The sequence below is a fragment of the Strix uralensis genome, chromosome 4, assembly GCF_047716275.1.
Source record: "Strix uralensis isolate ZFMK-TIS-50842 chromosome 4, bStrUra1, whole genome shotgun sequence".
Classification (NCBI taxonomy): domain Eukaryota; kingdom Metazoa; phylum Chordata; class Aves; order Strigiformes; family Strigidae; genus Strix; species Strix uralensis.
In genome coordinates, this window is record NC_133975.1 from 40,701,146 (window position 1) to 40,725,492 (window position 24,347).

The 24,347-nt window shown below is 34.7% G+C and overlaps 1 protein-coding gene across 1 annotated transcript in view; it reads left to right on the forward strand.

The window, feature by feature from the left end:
* GPM6A (glycoprotein M6A) overlaps nucleotides 1-24,057 on the forward strand; it is a 126,653-nt gene extending 102,596 nt beyond the window's left edge. Inside the window, exons 4-7 of the mRNA XM_074866440.1 lie at nucleotides 10,857-11,010; nucleotides 13,185-13,261; nucleotides 14,598-14,663; nucleotides 21,796-24,057. Of these exons, the coding sequence (XP_074722541.1) occupies nucleotides 10,857-11,010; nucleotides 13,185-13,261; nucleotides 14,598-14,663; nucleotides 21,796-21,948 (450 nt within the window). The 3' untranslated portion in view covers nucleotides 21,949-24,057. The remainder of the gene's footprint in view (nucleotides 1-10,856; nucleotides 11,011-13,184; nucleotides 13,262-14,597; nucleotides 14,664-21,795) is intronic.
* The last annotated feature ends 290 nt before the right edge of the window (nucleotides 24,058-24,347 follow it).

A 24,347-nucleotide genomic window follows, 5' to 3' on the forward strand; every position in this document is an offset into this window, starting at 1 on the left:
AATAAAGATTTCATCCTAGCAGTTGTATTTCTATTTCTTTGTGTCCTACCTTTTAAAAGAAACGTATTAAGGCTCTAGAGAAAGATGTTTTATATTCTAAGTTGCACTAGCTAATATATCTTCTGTATCTTTAGTATTTAGGAACCTTTTATTTTAATGAGAGAAAGGGATTTTTCTGCCTTTGAAAATGATACTGGCTACCTGAATACCTATGTGCTATTTGACCCTTGCTTCTTAAATGCTTAAACTAAAACTTGAACTTTCCAAAATATTCCCAAATTTTATTTTGCAAGAAAAAACATGAAAGCTCCACAAATGTTTTGAAAAAACATCTGTAAAGGATGTGAACTTGTCACTTCATCTTGCCCTTACCAGACCAGTTATTCTAGAGGCAGTGAAACTGCATCATATTGACATCTGATTCTTTGTGTAACAGGAGGAACAGAGTTCAGTGCAGGCTCAGCTGGCTTTCCCACCCAGAACAGATGCATCATTTCTGAATGCTAGAAATGAAGCTGTCCTTTCTGAAAATCAGATACCATATCTGTATATTCTGGTGGCAAAATGCTGAGCTGACAGCCAGAGAGGCCTTCCTTCTGATTGAATACTGCTGTATCTGAGGAATGCAGAATGCTTCATACCACTGCTGCTTCATTTATGAGAAGTAAAGGACCTCTCCAAGACAGCAGATGTATCGATGTGTCTAGAATCCCTTAATCCAATCTTAAATAAAGAAAGCGTCTAACAAAACTCTTGTCCCAATACATATTAAGGAGTGAATGCCATACGTAAGTAGTTTCAGACACTTACATGGGGAAATGGGGAAGGTGAGATTCATATGGTGGTCTGACCTTTCAGACTGCATAGCTAAAAACCAGTTTCATGTATTATTGCCACAAATACCCCAGAAGATGATGGAGAAGTTAATTTCAGAGGGAATGTATTGTGACACAGATGTATCCCACCTAACTAGGAATGTCGGTACGGTTGCCACGAGAAGGGCCTATGCTCCTTCAGTAGTTAAAGGAGAGAGAAGGTTAGAGAGACTTTCTCAGATGAAGTGAATTTTTCTGCAAATGACTGTCCTATTTTCCGCAAAGAGGATAACCTTCAAGGATTTTAAGCTAGGTCTTTTATATTCAGCACTTCAGTCAACTAAAATTTTGTAGGATGTATCCTGCTTGAACCCTTCAATTGGAGTTTATGTGAGTAACATTTGCTATCTAAACGCTGCTGGAGTTAGTAAATAAAATAAAACATATTAATGATTTTATAGATTTCTGGAAGTCAACTTATGTCTGGATACTAGACCAGTGTTGGAATTTCTTTAGAGGACTTGGTTATTTGTAATCTTCTGTGATTGTTCTTGAAATAGGAAGGACAAGCCATAGCAATACTTCAGAACTCAGTTGAGTGGTTAAGAGAATCTCTCATCTTTATGCCATTACTCTCCCAACTACATTGTTAATATACACACGATTTCTTAAAAAGAAGAATGAAAGTATTACTTTTCTTATTCTGTATTTGTTATACCTTTAGACATCTTTTTTAGTGAGCTCAGAGATTATATATTTCTAGATACTGACTGTACTTTTGGTCTGTCTTATTTCTGTAATCTGGCCATATTGTTTTGTTTTTCTTTATACTTTCAGATTTTCTCACTTGGGGATATCACACTTACAAAATCATTCTTTCATCTGATCATTCCTCTTCTCACATAATTTACCATGTGTTTTATACACAGCCCTTTTGTTGACTGCAGTGTACATTGCTTCCTTTAATAGAGGAGTGTGCCAGACATTCTATTGTGCCTTACCAGTAGCTTCTCAGCTTCTCTTGGTCTTGCTGCTCACTGACAGAATTTTTATTGGTGATAAGCTGGACAAACTTTTTGTTCAGATTATGCTGTGTTTTGTTCACATCAAGGACAGGATTTTTCCTTGGCGTGTAAGCTCAGTCAATAAGTAGGTTTTTTAATGAAACTATTTTCTGAAAATGTGCTGTCATATATTTCCAAAGTGTGCTGGACTGTGGAAGCTGTTACACTTTCTCCATGGGCTTTACCTTTCTATTATGACCATCATAAATCATTCAAGGTGATAGCTTTATTTCCCCTAAATTCAAATAATCCTTCTCAGTTTTAACTTGAATGCTTCATCAGATGATCACAGTTTCCCCAGAGCTTTATTCTCACCCGACTGCCTTATTCTTTTTCACTGCATCTAGATACCTTACTCTTTTTATAGTTATTTAAACCTGTGAATGTCAGTGGCATTATCATAAATTCACAATTTTACGGTCAAAGATGTGTCCTTTTTCCACTCCTAATGGTTTCTAGACTGCTTGTTTTTCAGTTCTCCCACTTAAAGTTAAAATCCACAGAAACCATATACAGCTTTTTGTTCTTCATATGAACTGCATCTTCTTGTTGATGATTTATAAATTCATAGTTACCACTGTAAATGTTTTTTGGTATTGCTTGCCCAGGAAGAAGGAAGGAAACTTATAAATTTATCCCCTCACTGCTTGTATCCTTTTATTTGCGTATGATGATTGGCATTCAAGTTAAGGTGGTTAGACTTAGCAAACCAGAGTATTTTTAACAATACCTCATTCAACTGAAGAGCTTTAACATTTATGGTCACATTTTTAGAATCCCTTGGCTGATTAAAAGCTGTGTTACTGACTTTCACTTCTTGTCAAGACAGCAAATGACAAAGGAAGGTCCCTACCCCTTGATTCTTTCATAGACTTCTCAAACCCCATTAAGAACAAGTCAGGAAAGAACACATGTTCTTATTTTTGACAGCCAAGCATTCACTTTGAGTGACAAATCTGTTTAGAGAATTTATAAGAGTATTATTTCTGCTTTCTAGTTTAAGCTTCACTGTCTTGTTCCCAAGTATAGACCATGCAAACTTCCTGAACAAAAATTGCAGTCTTGGCAATGTGAAAAATGTAAACAATCTGTATAGTGCAGTCTTTTCCCAGCTGGGTGTTATCTTTTTCTGTGTATAGAAAACTTGTCATCACTGAAAACCATTAGAGTATGGATCAGGTTTTTCTAAATAGTTTATCAGCAATTTGGAAGCAAAATACCTGGAAATTTACTACTAGGACCTGCCTACATTGGCAGGGAATGGGTCATGATGGAACTGATTATTTTCACATTTTATGTCTTTGAATTGAGTAGTTATGTGGCATGAACATAGTGTGAAGAACCCATGAAGCAGCAGTATTTAATGAATATGTCTACTCCAATTTTTTAAAAAGCAGTTTTAAAACCAGATTATTTATCTGTACTCACATTTAAATACAAAACCAATAGCTTAGCTATATTCCCAGAGAGTACCAAGAAGAAAAACAAAAGGAGGAGGAAAACTGTGAGAATGTGAAAATATATGCATATACATTTTGAGAAAAAGTAATTACTATCTGGAAGACTGTAAAATTAAATAGGAAATTTTGCTGCTGTTAAATAGATCCAATGCTCTGTAGGACTTCAGAAGCCTGTTGGACTACAAAAATTATAGTTGTGCCTGAAGAACACATAAAATAACTAATGCTAACATCTTTAAGTGTCATAATGGTACAAAACCATCAACGTTCTAAAGAAGATTCAGAAATAAAAAAATTTAGTGTGATTGTTCTATAAGGAAGTACTGAAAAGATAATTATAAAATCTTCAGGGAAAACCTACCCTTGCATCACTGCAAAGCCATCTTTTTCAAGGTATGTTCTGATAGCTAGTGGATTTGTTTACAAAGCAAAGTTTCAAAAAATTAATCAACTCGTTAAAAAAATCTTCTTTCTGTATTTCTGATGCAGCTGTGGAAATCTCCTCCCCCACTGCTACCAGTAAATCAATTCAGAGTAAATCTGAAAGTAAACCAGCTTTTTATAGTCATCTAAATAGTTACAAAGCAATAGACATCATGCGTAGAATATTTCAACCTTGAAATACACATTTAAAGGAAACTTTAGAAAAATGTATGTGCAGATAAGAAACAGAAAGTAGCAGTGAGAATTGCTTTGAATTTTGTCAAAATCAGCTTTTTATCAATCTAAAATGTCTGTAGAAGGAAAATGTTTAAAAAAACCCAAAGAAAACAGTTCCATAAAATGGATGCTTCAAAATTTAAAATTTCAGGGATTTAATAATTTTCTCATAATAGATTTTAACAATCTAAGGGATGTCATATTAGCTAGCATTTAGTATATGGATGAATTGCAATTAGGCAAACCTGAGAAGTCTGTCCTGCTATGAAGAGAAATTTAGACCAATATTGACTATTTTTGCCCTTTTTAAAATTCTTTTTCCTCTTGAAGCAGTTGACTTGAATGCAAGCCAAGAAGAATCAACCACATGACAGTAATAGCATAGCATGAAATGTATCCATGTTTCAACAAGAGTCTTGGAGCTGTGCCTGGGAATATAATATGTCAGAGAGAGAAATAGGATGAACATGTTTTGTAGAGGCAATAATAAATGTCCAACAAGTGATCATAAGCAATGAGAGTGATATTTTAGACCAAGCAGAAAAGACTTTGTAAATGCATATTTTCTGTGATTATAGTGATTTTAGTGGTCATATCAAAATATCAGTCTATTTCTTCCAGCAGCATTATATGTAAAATGAGATAAGTTGAAATAGTTTTGCTTCATCTTTTACTTCTGTTCAGGAATAAGGTATGAATATAGAGGATGGTAGTTAACGCAGAAATGAGAATGTTAGAGGAAGCGATTTTATTGTGAGCTACTTAACGCCCTTCTTAAACATACCTAGATTTCATACTGTGTGTAAGAGGGTGTATGAATACCAGGAGAGGTTGGCTATGGTGGCAAAGGATGATCTGTAACATGTTAAGCAACGATATATCAATTAGTTTAAAGACATCTGTGTAATTTTTTCAATTTCTTATTTATTTAGATTTAAATAAATAAGAATAATATTGCTGGCTCTAGACAACCTAACATTTGTAATTAAGCAGCAAAGGCTGGTTTAGGTTCTGCAATGTTAAAACCCTTTCCAGAGGAACTCAGCGAGTTTTTGATGCTCTCTCTCATATTTGCGTATGGGGAACTATACATTTAAGATGCTGTTGCAAAAAATATTAGGAAGAGCTTGAAGTATTTATGTAGAGGTTCTTCTTTCAAATTGCAAAAATTGCAAAATTCTGTTGGATGAATTCTGAACCTCCCAAAAATTAAAAGAACCTAAACACCTGTAGTTTAAGAATACAGATTGTGAACAGGAACAAAATACCTAATATTTACAATAATCCATGATAAAAATTTATTGGCCAAAGGAGGTTACTGACTCCGGACTGTAGATGTAAGGTAGTAGGCAGAACCCTATATTATAGAAAATTGAATGCAAATAAACAATAGGTCTGAGGTAGGGACACATGTAGTACTTTTAAGTCTGACTTCTTGTAAACCACAGAAAGAACTATGCACTCTATCGGTACAACTTCATCAAGATAAAGTTCAGATTTGAGAAAATATGTGGCAACAGCAACGATTAATTTAAAAGGCTATGTAAATGTGTATATGCAGAATGTGCACAGAGTAAGGAAACAGTAGCGTTAAGGAATTTCTTCTCAGCAAAATAGACAAGACTGAGGCCGAAGGCCTGAAAGCCAAAGGTCATTTATGAATTTAAAGCTGGGCAAAGTGCTAAAGCTAAATAAGTTTTTATTAGTATTGAAATGAAATCTATAGACGATTGAAAGTGAATGTGATGTTAGAGAGACAGGGCAGTTCAGGAAGAAATTGAAAAGATCTTCCCGTTCATGCTTCTGAATTGCCATCAAAGGACACCCAGGGCCTTGTTCTGACATGCCATCGGAAACCTGCACCCAGAACCATGACTACACAACACACTGAGGAGGTGAGGTGCCTCACAGTGTTCCAGTTAGAGACAGCAAGGCTGACCCTGGGCTCATCTTCAGGTGATGTCCTGCACTGACAGGGTTTCACAGTGAAGCATAATAGGCTTTTGGCAGGATGGAGGTATGTGATTTTTGTAGATGCAGTTTTGATCTCTGGCAAAAACTGTGAAAGAGAATTTCTGAGCCTGGGAAGAGGTTTGGAAGGAACTTCTTAGATTGCCAAGCTGAAAGTAAACAATGAAGTTTTGTGTGTGTGTATATGTTTTACAACTCTCTGAGTTGAGAGATCATGTCAGGGAATTCGTATAAAGTACATGATTAAATTGAGAGGAAGTGTAAATGTAAGTACTAAATGGTTTGGAACAAAGATAAAATTACATGGCAACACTAGGTTTCTGGAGTTAAGTTTTATTCAGGCACTTCTGAATTTGTTGCTATTTTTCTGTAATTTTTTTTTTTTTTTTGTATTAAGCAGAAGTGTCATACAATAAAATGACTGGAGTTTACTTTGTTTCCATTTCAACCCATTTCTCTGTATTAACAGTGCCTTTTAGATATGATTTCACTGTCTCTATCCCTAGGGTCACTGAGCCAATCATACAATGCTTCTTCAGGGGTATTGAAATATTTATAACAAAACTAAACCAAGAACAGCGTTTGAAATTCAATGAATGGGCTTTTCATGGGACAAGTACCCATAAATTTTAAAGAGAAAGCAGTAACTGAAATTTTGGACTTATTAAGATAAATAGGATTTGGGTAATGTTTTCATTGGAAACAGGATTTCAACCAGCTATGCACCATAAAAGCTGTTGTGCTGTATAGACAACATTTTAGAACATGCTCTGAAATATCTACTTCCTGAAATTGATCTGTGCAGCAGATTGTTTTATAAAATCTTTCCAGAAGCGTTGATGATTTGCTTACTTTGATAATTTATGGTTCAGGAAAGGTGTTACTGGCAATGAAAGCTTATAAACTCTGGCAAGAGAGTTTTACCAACCATGGTATTGGTACAAAAAATTAACCACTACAAAGGTTAAAGATTTCTTTTGTTCAAATAATTATTTGCTTTAGCTGTTCTTTCCTAATGTGAACTGAGTATCAATTAGTGAGCTTTTATCTTCATATTTTGATAGATGAATTTCACTATCACTTCCAGTTTGTTTTGCGTTTATGTGTTTGGCTTCTTACAGTGAAAACTGAACTGATCAGAGAAAGTAATTTTCACTACCAATGCAATACATAGCATACTAAAGAACAAACTGTGATATCTCTTTAAGATGCTGTACTGCTATTTCATAAATCTTTGGCTTGTCACGTAGCAGAATGCTACTTCAAAGGAGAAAGATCCCTTTGAATCTCAGGAGATTGAGTTCTGAATTTAATTCCTGGAGTGAACAGGCTCCTTAAGCATTTCTTGTAAGGTCTCTAGAGCAAAGAGGGAATATTGTAATAGAAGAGAAAATGATCTAAAAAAATACTTTAGTATATCACCTGTGGTTTAAAAAAAAATAATAAAAATTCATGGTTTCATTCCATTGTAACAAGAATTTATAAGCTAGTACCTCCTGTTGCCAGAAACTAATAACTCATTGTGCAAGGTTGACCTTTTGCTTTTTAGCACCTCTACAGCAGAAAGCATATTATTGCGCAAATCACATTTTTGTGATTTGCTTCACTGATATCAGTGATAGCACCTTCCAGGAATAACTCATATCTACCAAGTGATTTAATGTGAAGTTTTGCATTTTAGTTATGCTTACATGAAACAAATAAGATTTGTTTATTTTATTCCCCTGTCATCTTGCTGCTATGACATGAATTTGGGCATGTCATTGGCCACTGGCTCTTCAGTCAAAAGTGACTGAGGAACGAAAAATAAAGTTCTTTGTTTTCTAAAATGAAATCAACATTTGATTCACTTTTTCTAAGATACTCACCCAGATTCATGTTTTTAAAAGAGAATCCCTTCCATAAATAAGCAGGCAATTCTCTCTAAGAAGGTAGCTCTTGTGACTCTCAGCAGCTATCATCTGACAGATTTCTCCTGCTCTTATTCTATGCCCAAGGCAGATTTTTTTAGAGGCTAATAAGCTCTGTTTTTTCCCCGTTTGCTCTACCAAAGCTTTGTATTATCTCAGTACAGATTTTAAGCAAGCAAGGCTACAGAGGTTTCATACCCACTACAGATCAGAATATTAACAGATATTAAATAGGAATTGTAATGCTCATAGTAAGGATGGTCTTTTTCCTGCATTTGGTGGTAATCACAGAATAGGAAGATTCCCAAATCTGTATGGAGCCCAGTCTTAAAACAATTACTACTGTTCAGTAATATAACTAATATCAAAGGTTTAGTTCTCCATTAAATTATTATGTATCTATTACACTGTGAGAGATGTACTAAATTTATTAAATATTATTTAGTTCAGAAATTATAGAAGAAACCTCAAAAATAAGGCCCCGGGTTTACCTGGTTTTGGCAAACTCATAGAATAACCAAGGAAGCTGGTTTTACTTTTAAAATACTTCTAGAATATAGTAAACCGAGAATTTAAAGGCTGTTCTGAGAACACATAGTGAGTCTTCTTTCTTATTTCTTGCTCCTGCCTTAGAAAAACTGAGTACAACTCTTTAGCTTGATAATAAATTAAGATCAGACATGTCATTTTTGTTGGGAATTCATAGCCCTGAAGTGAATCTACATTTCCAAGTAATTTTCCAAGTAATTATTTGTAAATGAGTGCCTGGGGTTGAACCAGATGTTGTCTCATTAGCTTTAACACTAATATGGAGAGAAAAAAAAGAAACAATAAAGGAGCAATAATGAAAAAAATAAATAGGAGTGTGTACAGAGCAGTATTTACTTGTATTGACTATTTTTTCTGCAATAGATGGAATAGAATTTCCATTATATAAAACAACTGACACACAGAAGAGTTTGCTGTAACATTCAAGGGTGTATATTTATTATATATTTGCTATCACTTTCTCTATTTTATCAGTTGGTTTTCTAGTAAGAGTGTTTTGGGGAAAAATTGGAAAGGAAGACAGCCATTATCTGCATGAATACATTTTCAAAAATCTTTAAACATAAGTTAGACACATCAGTTTCCTTTTTAAGCTAGTTTGATGTTACGGGAAAAGTTAAAATGGTTCATAACTTACAAACTAGTAGGTAAAGCTGAAGTGTTGAGTACTAGATAAATAAAAGGATAGAAAGCAGATACCCAGAGTATTAAATGGAATACTTCTATTCTTTGTTCCACTTTATCTTTTACTTTCTTGCATCCTTCTGATAATTATTTTTAGTACTATAAACTCTCCAGCCTTTCAGACTACTGCTGAAAGACTCATCTACCTAGGGACAATCAGGAAAATGAATCTGAATTGAATTTTAAGCTGGATTAATTAAACTACGTTAAATCCCTGTGTAAATACACTTCCTCAGAATTAAAATGGCTTTTATTTAATATTCTTTGGAAGTGAGTTAAAGTAAATCAAATTAAGGTCTCTAACATTGCTTGAGAATGTCCCTCCCCTAACTTCAAAGTAACAAAACTACCTCACCTAAAATTCAAACCTTTTGTTGTTTTGGAATGCTTTTCCTGATCAGGTACATGTGGACAAGCTACTTGTCCAACAATTTTTACTACCATTTGCACCCTTTTGAGTCTGACCTTATTTGATTTCCATAACTAAAATACATATTTATATTGGGCTTTTTCCTTTATCACCTGATATGAGAGATCTTACATTAAAAAAGAACTAGAAAATGTCTTCCATTTTCCCGTTATTAACTCATTAAAGTTTCATTTTAAGCAGATTGTGGACCATTTTATTAGCTTTTAAAAATAGCTTATTTCTTGTTCTCAGAATCAGTGTTTTCCTGTGGTAAGCAGATAGAAAAATGTTAGTGTGCTGAAATTGTTTTGTTTCAGTAATGTGTTTAGATTTATCGTAATTTCCAAAGCCATCAAATCTTGGGGTTATTTGGATTCAACATTTAGAGGCTGACTTATCTTCCACATTTAACCATGTAGCATCTTCATATCTTTTCCACAGGATAAAATGAAAAGGTAATTTGTTACTGATGAATGTGCCCGCTAGTCATCTCAGGACAGCAGCAGAGTAGGAATGTAACATGCTTACATATTTACAGAAGCTGGGTGTGCCAGCATAACTGTGGGCCCTGAAGGCAAGTAGAGTTCAATGCCCCCTACAAGCAGATTGCTATACTCTTGAGGCTCATGGCTAAAAAAGAAAATGTGTAGCCTTTGGAGAACACGTGTTGCAAAGCATGTTATTTAATGCATTTCTTATTACAGAGGTAAGCACCCTAGTTTGTTCTGAAAGACGAATTCCCTTGTATGTAGACTCCAAATATGTCTAAGTACAGTAACAAAATGACAAATATATTGTCTCATTGGATCAATGCAAAATGGATTTGCCAGTGAGATTCTGTGGCAGCCGTGGATAATGACTCGTTTTTGTTAAGACCCATATTTTAAAAACAAATGTGAGCAAAGCCTATAGTATTTCATTCTTATTTTTTGCATCATGATTGATAGGGGAAAAAAAACCCATGTGGCCTCTTGTCTTAACTATGGAGTGGAGAGAGAGAAAGATTTGCTTCACAAAGCATGCAGCTGTCTGTGCTTCAGATATGATGCTTTGAATCAATCATAGGCCCAAAAGTGACAGGAGTGTAGAGTAAGCTTGCACCTCTGGAAGCATAACTGCTTGTTCTTCAGAAACATCATGTTAGTTCTCCATCACTCACTTTGGCCAGATCATGAATTGATTATCAGACCAAAACTATAATTTAAATAAGGACCGAAACAGACAAAACCAATCAGAAATGTGTTTGTTACTTCTCTGTGGTTCCTCTTTTTGCAATGGAGTATCAGTTAAGTTCTGACTTACTACTGGCTTTGTTTTTCCCTCTTTTATTGCAGTTTATAATGCTGACATACATCTTTATGTTGGCCTGGCTTGGTGTTACAGCTTTCACTTCTCTGCCTGTTTATATGTACTTCAATCTGTGGACCATTTGCCGAAATGCCACTGTAGTGGATGGAGCTAATCTTTGCTTGGATCTTCGCCAGTATGGTATGTGAATGAAGAGCATTAAATATATAAAACAAGATTTCATGAAAGAAAGCATCGCATTGCTTTGCTTCCATGTATCTGAAATGAACTGTTTCAGTGTTTCTGAAAAAATTGTTAAGCATCTCTTTCTATCCTGTTACCCACTACTCAAGGCAGCATATTATAGATGCACTGCATTTTCAGGCCTAACAAAATTGAATCAACATTGTCCATCTTCCCAGAGTACTGAAAATTTGGCTTGGGCCTTCTGTTTAGTCTCTTTTGGAATTGCTGGAACTTGTCTAAAATGCTTAGTTAGTCAGTTTTCTGGAGAATGACTGTTTAATCTTGTGGTAAGACACTGATCTGGATGTGTGAGATCCTAGGTATTCATCTGTCTCTGCAGAGGTGAATCAGGACAGGACAAAATTCATTGCTTGCAAAAATTTTGATTAAGAGCAACAATACAAATACTAATGCTCTAAGAGGCTAGTGGAGAGAGAGAGTGGGGCTAAAGCCTGAACTGTGGAGGTTAGAATAAAGTGGGGATATACACATACATGTGTTTTGAGGGGATGGAAAATTTGAACAAAAGTGGGCTTGGAATCTTAAAAAGTCTTTAGAATTCTTGTGTTGGTGATGATAATTCAGTTCCTTTCTGCCACAAGACTGATTTGATTCTAGATGTTCTGGCCTCATTGATTTCTCAGCCCACAGAGCTTTGGGTAATCATGCTCTCGTCAGGCAATTCCTTGAGTCTTCCTTTTGTTGTCTTGGCCTAAAATAAAATCTCAGTATATTTTTAATTGTTATTTTGAGGTAGAAAAAAATGCTGTATTGCTTGGGAATGAAACAGTTTTATTCATGTTAAACAGTCCACTTAACCTGAAATAAAATATTTCACATTATTGTTTTCATAAGGGGAAAAAAAAATATTTTTTTTTAATTTATTGATTCCCCCCCGCGTGACAGCTGATTTCAGAAAGCAATTGTCTATACAGATCTCATCAAGAGTATTAATTCTTCTTTCTATGACCTTTTATTTTGCTAATATTCACGCCTAATTTTTATTATTATTTATGTTTAAAATGTGCATAGAATGCTAACATATAAAATGTGTATTCTGTGAACATACATGTTCCCTGTAAATTCAGTGTAAAAACACTGATTACTAATAGAAAAGAACAGTATCATTTTTCATGATAACCAAGTTATTGCCGTTTTCTTCAAGCTAGTCTTTGATTTAGTATCCATACATTAGCTAAAGGAAACAATGTGGCAGATTCTAGTTATTCTTGCTGATGGACGAACTATTATGGCAATAAAGTATATGTTTGGGTAATGTTTTTTAATTACTTGTGAAAGAAGCTTTGTACCACATTAACATATCTGAAAAAAGTATACAGCACATTTCTCCACATGAGGGTAGAGAATGTTTGTGAACAACATGGTAAGTGTATATACTAGTTGCAAATAATCTTCCAGTGTTTTGATGCTTGTGCTGATCAAAATCTGGAATTAAGATATATTCAAAAATGGATGAAAAATTATTATCTGCATGTTTCCTACTAGGGCTTTTACTAAATAGAGGATGTGTTAGTTTTGTGATGGCTGAAATTATCATAGAATCATAGAATGGTTTGGGCTGGAAGGGACCTTAAAGATCATCTGGTTTTACCCCACCCTGACACAGGCAGGGACACCTTCCACTAGACCAGGTTGCTCAAAGCCCTGTCCAACCTGGCCTTGAACACTGCCAGGGAGGGGACAACCACAACTTCTCTGGGCAACCTGTTCCAGTGTCTCATCACCCTCACAGTAAAGAATTTCTTCCTTATATCTAACCTAAATCTACCCTCTTTCAGTTTAAAACTGTTACCCTTTGTCCTATCCCTACACTCCCTGGTAAAGAGTCCCTCCCCATCTTTCTTGTAAGCCCCCTTTAAGTACGGGAAGGCCGCTATACAGTCTCCCTGGAGCCTTCTCTTCTCTGGGCTAACAACCCCAGCTCTCTCAGCCTGTCCTCATAGGGGAGGTGCTCCAGCCCTCGATCATCAATGAAAAACTGATTTTGTTGTTAAAACAAATTCTTCAAAGCAGCCAAGAATGTGTATTTCTTAGCTTTTCTGGCTTATATGAAGTAAGCTGCCATGTGCTAGGAATACTAAATACTGTGAATATTTGTTCTGCTCCAGGTATTGTAACTATTGGAGAGGAGAAGAAGGTTTGCACCACATCAGAAAGTTTCATCAAGATGTGTGACTCTAATGAGGTGAATAAATGTGATAATATTTTTGGCAAATCCATAACATATTTTATAGTAGGAGGTAACTGATGTGTGTTTTCTTCTTACTCTTCATGTTCTAATTCTAGCTATGGTGATGAAATAAAATCCCGGTGGAAAATACAGTCAGCAAATACTTTTCCTAGTCTTTTATCATGTACCAAATTTAGTCAGTGCAATTTTTCCAGTCATTTGTTTTCTAAATACACTCGTATTTTAATTTTTTTAAGAATTCCATTGTCATGTATATTATTACTGGGATGTTTTTGAAAGCTAATGTACCTGCTGCACAATGAATAGGTCTATGTAATGAACCACTGTTTGAATATCTTATGATTACTGTTGTGACAGGAGAGTAAAAAATTCAAATGGATTTGACCAAATCTTGCAGTGTGCTAGGATAATAACTCCTAGTACGTTTTTCTTTGTAGTTTCTCCCTTAGGCACAGGCCACCTATTTTAGTTCAGCTGAGGTTTCTGGTTTTGTTCTTAAATGATCAGGGATGAAGACAGGACAAACAAAATTACATCTGAAACAAAAAGAGAGGCTAAATTCTTGATCCCTCTGAAATCAGAGGGTGCTTTGCTAAATGTTTTGCTGGGTCTTACTATGTTTGAATAAATTCTCTCAGAGTGAAGGTACACAATCTGCCTTTATACCAAAACCATCTAAGAAAATGCAACCTTTGCTGTGCAGTCAACATTCAGGTTGCTGTGTAAACCAGACCACTGAAATTAAAAACAAATGTGATTGTTTGGTTTGGGGTGAGATGAGGAAGGTGGTTAACTTGGATTATTTAAATAACCTGGTTTGTATTATATTACTATGAACAAATTTTACTGGCAAATTTCATAGAATCATGGAATGCTTTGGGTTGGAAGGGACCTTAAAGATCATCTAGTAATTTGGGAGGGAAGTAAATCAATATATGAGGATGGAAAGCTACAGCTAATGAAGGGAAACAGGGTTTTCTTAGGCTGTCTGCCACTAGAGAAACCACCACAAACATTTGTAGGTCTGGTTAGGTATTATTGTAACTTAGTTTATTTTTAAATAATTAGTTTTCATAATATTTTATAATTTAAATACAGTATTTTTAAACAGAACTATGCTTTATCCCTGATTCCAATATTTTAACAAAACAAGCACAAACCCAATATCATGTAGTCATGTCAATCTTTTGGAAAAAGTATTAGTAATTATTACTTTTGTAGAAGGGTGTCACAAGGAAAGTAGTTGTTAGCTTTACGTTATTCTGACTTTTTGTTCAGTTTCTGTTTAGCATGCCACCATGAAAGTCCCTTTCTTTGTCCCCCTTTGCAGCTAAACATGACATTCCACTTGTTCATTGTGGCACTTGCTGGAGCTGGAGCAGCAGTCATTGCTATGGTAAGTGACCCAACACTTTGTACTTCCATCATCATCTGAATTGCTAATCCATTCTGGTTGCTACTTAGTATCAGTTATTAAATTTCCATACTATCACTCAATGCTATTACTAAAATATAATTTTGTTATTCAGTACTCTCTCTTATATATTTTTTTAAATATATTGATGGATTCCCTTTGAAGTAGAATATCGTGATTGTTTTATAAAAAAACACCTTTAAGTACATGCTAAGGATTTTTACTATTCTCTTGATGTGTTCAGACAAGTGTCTGAACTCATGTGTCTGTCTCATGACAATAGTAATATACTTTATGAGATATATATTTTATGATCTATGCCCTTCTGGGTATTCACAGTCATGCCATGCTGTTATTTTAAGAGCAGACTCCTTTTGTCAGTTTTGTGCATATATGTGAATTCATCAGTTTTTCTGCCAGGACTTTTTTTTATAATTAAGATTACTTTGAATTTGATGACATTTTGCCAATGAGAATGTTCCATTGAGAAAAAATGTATGAGCTAGTGTCTTGCTCTTCTGCCTTTTGTCTGCTGTGTCTGCTTAAACATAAAGATATTTTTAGAATGGGGATTCTGTATCAGTGTAGGTTTGTATAATACACACTGGATTGGGAAATGAAAAATGAGTTTTACTTGGTACTGATGCATTCCATAAGAAAAGTGTTAGTGATGGTGATTACTCTTACTACTGCTACTAGTAATTTTTCATTGAATCCTAGGGCCATAAATTTTTTGTTCTCCTTAGAATTATGTTTATAAAAAAACTCAATCAGAGAATATTCAATGAAGCTATTATTCCTGTTGCATTCATGATTTTTTTTGTTCTCTGCCATTTCTTCAGTATTACATGACACCCTGCCAACACATCAGAGGTATCTAAATGAAGAAACCCCACATTTTCAATGTAATTTTCATTTCAAGACCACAGATAATAAGTGTAATAGTAGAATATAGTTTATATTAATAATTTAATTGATTTTCCAAACAGAGATTTTTCTGCTTCCAGCTGAAAAAATGGTGACCTAATAGTAATTATGATAATATATATATTAGTGTTAGGAAAGTATATCCAAGAGAACATTAGTTCTCCAGTGCATTATTGTTTTTAAGTATATTCAGTAGTAATTAGCAAACGCTAATTTGTTCAGATAACAACTCTGCATTTCAAAGAAGAGTTTTGAATCAGAATAGCCATGAAAAGATTTTCAGTGAAAACAAATGCATCTTCAGTGGAAGCAAATTAAGTAGGTACCTTGAGCCACGTAGTTTAAATATATGATACTTCCAATGAAGTTTAAAAAAACCCCTTTCAAAGCTCGCAGTACCATATCAAAGATGCCATAGATGCCACACCAAGCACTAACCCACTAATCCGCTAGGAATTCACTTTGATGGCTCACATTTATTCATTTATTTTTGAAGGTTTACCCATACCCAAGTATGCTTTTTATTGGATTCTGTGGCTGCACAGAGCAGGCATGATAACACTGGCTGTTTCAACAGAAATATAAGTTAGGGTTCTAAATGCTAGTAAATTGTGTACCATCCAAATGGTGGTAAATGTATGTTTTATGAAATGTTTGCAACTTTGTTGTATATATGTCAATTTTGTAATTAAAGTGGTTTTTTTTAATCTACCATTGTGATCTGTTAGGTACCTGGTGAAGACTAGCACATTGCACTCTTTGATGGTGGTAATTTCTAAAACCAGCATACCAGACCACATTTAGAGGTTGAGAAGTGTGCTTCACAGTTGACACAGTAACCCAAAGACTGGGGACAAGACATGAAAGAATGTTCAGAATTTTGTGGTTGGGCACGCAGATATTAACAGGTTCTTTTTCTTCAAGGGAAGTTTACTTTCCCAAGGAAGAAGTAATTTAGGGAAGGGAAAATGGGTTTCAGTCCTAAATGTCTCATACAGGAAGAAGAAAACATCAACAATGGGCTAGGGTGAGAAACAAAGTGTGCAGAAGCCATTTAAGTCACTGGATAACCAATGCCCTTCTCTAAACTGTTGCAATAGTCACAAATATGATTTAATGAAGTTAATCTTTGTATATATCCACAACAGTAGCAGATCTCCATGTTTGTGAAATTTACCAAGGCTTCTTAACAGAAATATTAGATTAAAATACCAGTCCTTTACAGAAGAGAAAGCTTATGGATTTATTGCACTTTTAATACAAATCTTGCAAATAGTTATTGTAAACTAGAATAGTCCATCTGACTAAAGTAGTATGTATTTTGTATTTATTACCAGCCAGTGATAGCAGTGCATCATCAATGAGACTGCTGAATAACTGTATTGGTAAAATCTGCTCTTTTAAATGACATTTTAAGTCATAACATTGATATACTCCACTATATCCTCACTTCTGGATTTGTGGACATTTGCAAGTGCCAGATGATTTAATATGTGCAGATTTCTTTAACTCCTTTAATGTCAATATTTGTCATGAATTCACTAAAGAAATCAGCTTGTTCATAACTATTAAGACCATCTGCCACCAGGATACTTTTCATGAAACTGTATTTTAAAAATACATTTTTAAAAAATGTAGTTAGTTATTGTAAAAACGACCAAAAAAAATTGTTAATACTTGCAAAACCATTTGGTCACAAGTCAAAGTTTTCCTGGATGTTCTACTTTAATCTTTCTCTTGGTCTCAGATTTGTATATGAATGTTAGAATTTTTTCACAACTCACTAGCTGCCTCTTTATGCTGTTCTGGGGTTCTAAAAGAGAATTGGTCTATGAGTTAAGATTGATGTACAGAAAAACTTGTGTTTTATACAGTATGTGTCAGGGAAAGCTTTATTTTGCAGAAAAGGAAAAGGTCAAATAATTTGTTTTGAAAACTTACCATTCTTAGACTTCAGTCCAAGATGAAAAAAACTGATAGAATTATTTATGTTGTAGATGCTTTTTGTGAGTCTTGAGCATGGAAAAAAATAGCCAGAATTTTGAATCATACTTAATTTGGACTATGTATGATTCTGAACATTACTGTTCTTTCTTATGTCTGAATGGATTATAAACGGATACAGAAATGATCGTCGAAGTAATACATATTAGTTCTAATGTTTTCAATTTTGTGTCAGATAGAAACAGAACACATGAAGTTGTTTAAATGTAAACTCTACCATCCCAAAGGGTTGACTGTAAAGCTAGTAAGCATCCTGTCTGTGACATTTTCCAAAAATCACTACAGCAAAACTGAATTGTGAGATACACAGTTTCCCTTTTCAGAAGTTACCATGTGAGCAGTACTCTTCTGCCTGAGTTTCCACAGAAGTTATGTCCTGTAAGGCGGAGCTGCAGTCAATTCTCCTGAAACAAGAACAAGGGAAATGTATAAGTGGTCTAGTCCCTCTCCCCCAGTACAACTGTGCTCTTCTGCAGGATATTAGATATATGTAAGGTTAGGAAAAAAGTTATTTAGACTTTGGATCTGCTGAAATAATGGCATGTCCCAAAAGGAAAGGAAAACCAAAACCAAACCAAACCCTTCCTAACCTAGATGCAATTCTACAGTTTTGAATGGTTGAAGCATACTTTCACCTTATAAAGAAATCTAAGCAGGACTGTTTCATAGGTACGGAAAGACCCTCCGCTCTCCTGCATATGCCTGTAATTGAAACATCCTGAGGCAAACTGTCCGAGCTGCCCTGCTTCAATTTGAAAAAGCCTTGACAGGGCCCCACTGGCTTCAGGCTGTTCAGGTCATGGAAGTGCGAAATACAATTAGACAGCCACTTAGAGATGACCTCCTTAGTATGACAATGTTATCTAGGAACTTGGTGTAAAAAAAACAAAGGTTGTGGGACTGTTAGACATACATATCTATGTTATATAATGACATATATTTGAGGTTCTATTCATCATATAAGCTAAAGTAGTTGTTTCCAGGAAAGTCATCCTACTTATAGTGAGTGTGAACTCTGAGAGTTTTCAACAGTTATTCCAGAAATTTGGTTCTGTAACTTTTAATGGAAGGAATGGGCAAAGAATAGGAGTTCAATGAAGGTTGGACTGTGGCCAATGTACTTTCAGAATAGTTTGTCTGTTTTTTTAGTAGAAGAAAAATGCCAAGTGAAACTGCAAGACATTAGGTTTAAATTTGTCTCTTACTGGGTTGTTACCAAATGTTTTGTGAGGTTAAGAAATGTGCCTACATGGTCCCATTTTCATCACGTATTCTTCAATTGCAAGGTTTTCTGGCAGATGTGTTTTAAAAGGCCAGGAAGATGTGAGTGCTTACATGCCCTCCACGTCTAGAATTCTCATGTCTGTAATCTGTTCGAGGTTCAGATTGTATTTTTTTAACTGAAATCTTACCCTCAAAGGACCAGCACTGGTGTTTTCATTGAATGCAAATTGTAATTGTCTGAGATGACAGAATTAGGATTACTGTTTCTTTTGATTTTTCTCAAGAATTTTACTGTGGAGGAAATTTAAGGCATTTCATTCAGCGGAGTGGAGGTTCAGCATTAGTGTCTGTCATTTGATCCAGAAATGCCTGATCGAAAGATTACTCATGGTGAAAACTTTTGGAACAGCTGAGTTAGATACAAGGCGTTTCTTTTTCCTGTGTGCTAAATTATGATGAGACGGTGTCACAGCTTAACACAGTACATGCTGCCATCTCCAGCACTTGCACTATTATCACAGGTTGTGCTGCTAGTGTTGTACTATAAATATTAAGAAACTCCTAAAGATATGTAGAAATACTATTATCCATAATCTTTTTCCTAGATGACAGATTCTTTGAACACTTCTTGCTATTTTATGGGTCCTCAAATCAGTCTGCATTCCTCAAGTAGGGATTAACTGGGTGAAATCTTGCCATAAACTACCAGGACAAAAAAGACACCAAAAATATTTGGTCCTTTGAAGGGTTTCAGAATGCTTACCTTGATCTTAATTATCCAGATTAAGAAATGTACATTAGCCTGCACTAATTAGCAACAGTTGCCATCAAACATTTGTGGAAAAAAACAACATTGGCATTTCCAAAAAAGAAAAAACATACTAAATTGTTTCTGCTCACTTAATATGAATCTAAGATATTTGTATATCTACAACAGTCCAATATGAACATGAAAACTTACATAATCTCAGGGTGTTTTTATGATTAATCTATTCCATTTTCCATCAACTGAATCCTATTTTAGTTTCTTGATTTCTTAAGTAGGGCTGGAATCTTTTTGATTTCAGGAAATTATCTGTGGCCTCTGAGGCAGTTGATTAACATAAATTTAAGAGATGCTCTCATCATAAAGTACCTGAAAGCCTGCTAGGGGAGGAATAAATGTCCAGAGAGTCCTAGAATAAACCAGTTGAATACCATTACTGAACATTTTTATTTTCTGGCTGAATACAGAGCCAACTGTAGAGCATGTCCTAAGGTGAGAGGCAGACAAGTTTTGAGAAGATCAGAGGCTCCTTGCAAGCAGATCCAGCAGACTGCAGGGCGGGACATTTGAGGTCCACCTTTGAAAGGAAAGCTTGCAAAGTCTGCAAATGTCCAGAAAGGCCCAGATTTGGGACACTGAAGTGGACAGGAAAGCATTTTGTTGCTCTAACAGGCAGCTGAAGTAGACTTTAGACTGTAGATGGCCACAAATGTGAAGAATAAGCAAACTAATTCCAAAAGGGACTGAAGGCAGATAGCATGTGACTGCTGCTGAAAGAGAAGTTTTGAATAAAGCAATTGTGGCAGCAGTGCTTTGGAGGCCTCAGCTTCATTCCCTGTATTGACGTTGTGTTACATGTTATCACTTGTTTGACCATTCATTGCACCATTTAGAAGACTGGACATCTACCAGTTGTTAAGCTCAGTCACTGGCAGCCATACTGTGTGATTTTTATAAACTACTAAGCTCCATCTCCAAGGCAATTAGGGTGTTTTGCCTCCTTATTTATAATGGAAAACATTTGTAGAATGCAATTTTTCTACTGGTAAGATACCTTTCACTGACTTTCAGATTAATCAAAGCCATATGAAAAACGTTTTTCATGTGACAATATTGCCAACATCCTTTAACTGGTGTTTAATCCTCAGGTGTATTCACAGACATTCTGTCCTCCCCATTCTCTAACATAAATAAACCAAGCTCTTTTGGAGTATATCATCATAGCTCATCCAGTGATTTGTGTTGGCTGCAAGTGGGTTTTATTCCCCTTCTTTTCAGATAATTTTTTATTTTGGTTTTGGATGGAACACTTGGAAAGCTCTTGTCTTCTTAAAAAAGTTAACAAAGGTATTTTTACATATTCAAAAATTTACATGGAACATGAACATTGTTTCTGTTCCATTCAAGATGTATACAGAAGCTGTCTTTAAAAATCATACAAATAACTTTTTTGTTTTCTATAAATTTTAAAGAATTACATAAATAAATTGTGGTATGCAACCTATTTCACTAATGCAACAGTGAAATAAAATTGCTAAATTAAATGGTGACAGGTGGGTGCCCTTTTAAGACCTCGAGTTTATTCGTAACTGTATTTTGTCACATAACACTTCAATTTTTGACAAATTTTTCCCAAATTAGCTGGTTTTGACAAAATAGCTGGAGTTGTGGATGAAAGAAAGAAGTCATGGCTAAATGGAGAGCTAATGCTAACTTCAACAAGAAAGAAAAAACAAGTCTTTCTGTAATTGTATTGCGTATATAATCATAAGACTATAGATGTATCTATGGCATATTTCTGTCTTAAGCAACTACTTTAACAAATAGTGATTCAATGGGGAAAAGTCTGCAAGAAATAACCAGAAGGCATTTTTCCATGTAGATCTGCACACTAGCTGAAATAGTAAAGCATGAGTGATTTGTTGATTTTTTCAGTTCTTTTAATTTTTTTATAACCGTTGCTACCAGCTCCTAGTCACTGTAACAGTAACTCACAGCTGTGAGCTGAGTAATCTGAGGATTAATGAAGCTTCAGTTTGAGCTTCGCATTGTGTTGCTGTACTACTTCGTGACGTAATAATGCTTAGTTCCTTCTGATGAAAACCCAATCCTTATCCTATAGCTTTCAATTTTGAACTTGCTCTATTGTGACTAGCTCTGTTGGTTCCTAACTCCATGTTACCTCTCTTACAGGTCCATTATCTTATGGTCTTGTCTGCCAACTGGGCCTATGTGAAAGATGCTTGCAGAATGCAAAAATATGAGGATATTAAATCAAAGGAGGAACAAGAGCTTCATGATATTCATTCTACTCGCTCTAAAGAGCGGCTCAATGCTTACACATAAAAGAAACCTTGTCTTACCTTCTAACATATGAATGCTTTGTTGTTTAACTAAAGGCCATCCCACCATTTTAAAAACAATTGAAAGTGCTTCTCACAAAAGATAGTTAGGGTGACTTACATATCACCCATGTACAATTCTTGGTTGTCTAGCACTTGGTTTCCTAATTAGTTCTTACTTTGTGTGACCATTCTCTACCACAAAGCTCCTAAATAGCCTTTCCTGAATCCTTTTAGGTGAATTAGTTCTGCTAGATCAAGGATACTAAACTATTGTCAAATACAAATATGTGTTTGATTTTTTTAATCACTTTGTATGTGTTATGCATAACACCTTTTGCATTGTTTCTTATATGTTTTTGGAAAAAAAAGTAGCTTTTTATACTTTTTAGTTTTGAGTTCAGTAACTACTTTAACTACAGGTATACTTCAAAGGGACCATTGTACATGATGTACAATATATAAAGAAAACATTCTGATGACTTTCCTTTATATTTGGAAAACTTGCCAGATGGACCCTGATCAACTTGAATGAAGGTCCTAAGAACGTTTTAAACAATCTAAGGTGCAATTTCTAAATTTGTAATAGTGGGTAAAAAAAAAAAAAAAAAAAAAAAAGAAAAAAAAAAAAAAGAAAAAAGAAAAAAAAAGAAAAAAGTGCTTCTTATCTTTGTTAACATTGTATTATTATTGATGTTTTTAAAGAATATTCTCTTGTTCCAAGTTCCATGGGTGATAATTCCTGTTTGTATTGTGAGCATGCAGACCGTGGTGCTAACAATGCATGGCCACTTGCCTTTTGAAGGAATTCAATACCACGGCTACCTGTTAAAGAGTTATGGTATATAGACAATTGTTAATTAAGTGATATAGTTATCCATAGTTTTTTACAGAATGATCTCTCTTTAATTCAATGATGGTTATGCTAAATCGGAGCTGTTCATGTGATGATGTAAGAAATTAGTGCTTAGCTACATTTATGAAAGTAATATATCAAAAATACAGTGACCATAGGAGTCAGATATCTTTTTACCTGCTTTAAAAATTTAAATGGATTGCACCTGTCTGAACTGTAAAAGATATATTAAAGGAGACTTCCATAAATGTTATAGCTTGGCTTCTAGCTTTCCTACACATACTGGTTTACCTGTATTATGTTAAAGTAAGGTGAAAGACCACTACAGAGCTTATTATTTGAAAGTGTAGTAATATATTTGAACCTTTATTTTGATAGGACAATGTTATCAGAAAGATAGGTCATCTTAATTTGAAAGAATTACCTATATCAAAAACAAAACAAAAAACCCTATTTAAGAAAAGCCAGTATTATTGGACCAAATTTGGTGGATTCTTTTTTTTTTCTTTTTTTTTTTTTTTCCTATTTCTAATGCTACAAGAATGCTGTAAAGTGTCTTTTAAAGTGATGTAGCCTGACAAGACATTTTTGTCAGTGTTAAAAATCTTAGGTAGTTTTGTGCACTTATTGGACCATTGTGAATTCTCTCTCAGTGTAAGTGCATTTCTAATAAAACTTCTTGAGTAAAACTCTTTGTACTATTACTAGTCATGCATCATCAGTAATTTTTAACAATTCTTGTAGTAAGTAGAGGGTAATACTATAGTTACTTGTGGCATGATAATGCATAAGTAGTATTAGTTGATTGAATTAATTTATTTTTCTTTTCTTTTGCTTGTTTTAGGGGTTTTTTGGTTGTGTTTTTGATTTGGGGTTTTGGGGTTTTTTTTACTCTTAGGCTGTCCTACGGGGTCAACAGTTTTCTGATAATGTGCAGTACCGGTATTACAGTTCTGCAAAAAGTATTAGGAACCTCTTTTGGATTCTATATTGAAGTGTTTCAGTTTTGTGTCTTAAAACGTTTGTGCTGATTTTTAAAACTATGTCTTTTAAACACATGTAATGATGTTAATGCTTTTGGCTCTTCTCTGGTATTAGAGTTTGTATTTTCACAAAGAATGCTTTGTAGCAGGCATTACAATTAATCTGTTTTGTACATAAATGTGCCAACAGCTTGATGGTGGCGTTTTTGAAATGTAGAACAAAGTGCTTGCAAAAATGTAATAAACACACTTGTGTACTTTGTGTACTTATTAATTGTTTGTGTCACATAGTTTTTTTCTTTACTTATACCGGACAAATCATTGTAACCAGAAATGGAAGAAGCTTGTGGTTAAGTGAAATCTACAGCTGTGCCAATTAACATGATATCACTAAGGAAAATTAATTAAAATACAGTTCCACAATGTGTTTGTTTCTCAGTTAACTAGCTGTTATATAGCTCTTTGTGTGCTCCTGATGAGAACATGTGCCATAATGGCAAACAGTTTTTCATCAGCAGCACAAGCCAAGGGAGTAGAGGAGCTTCCCACAGCACAGCACATCAG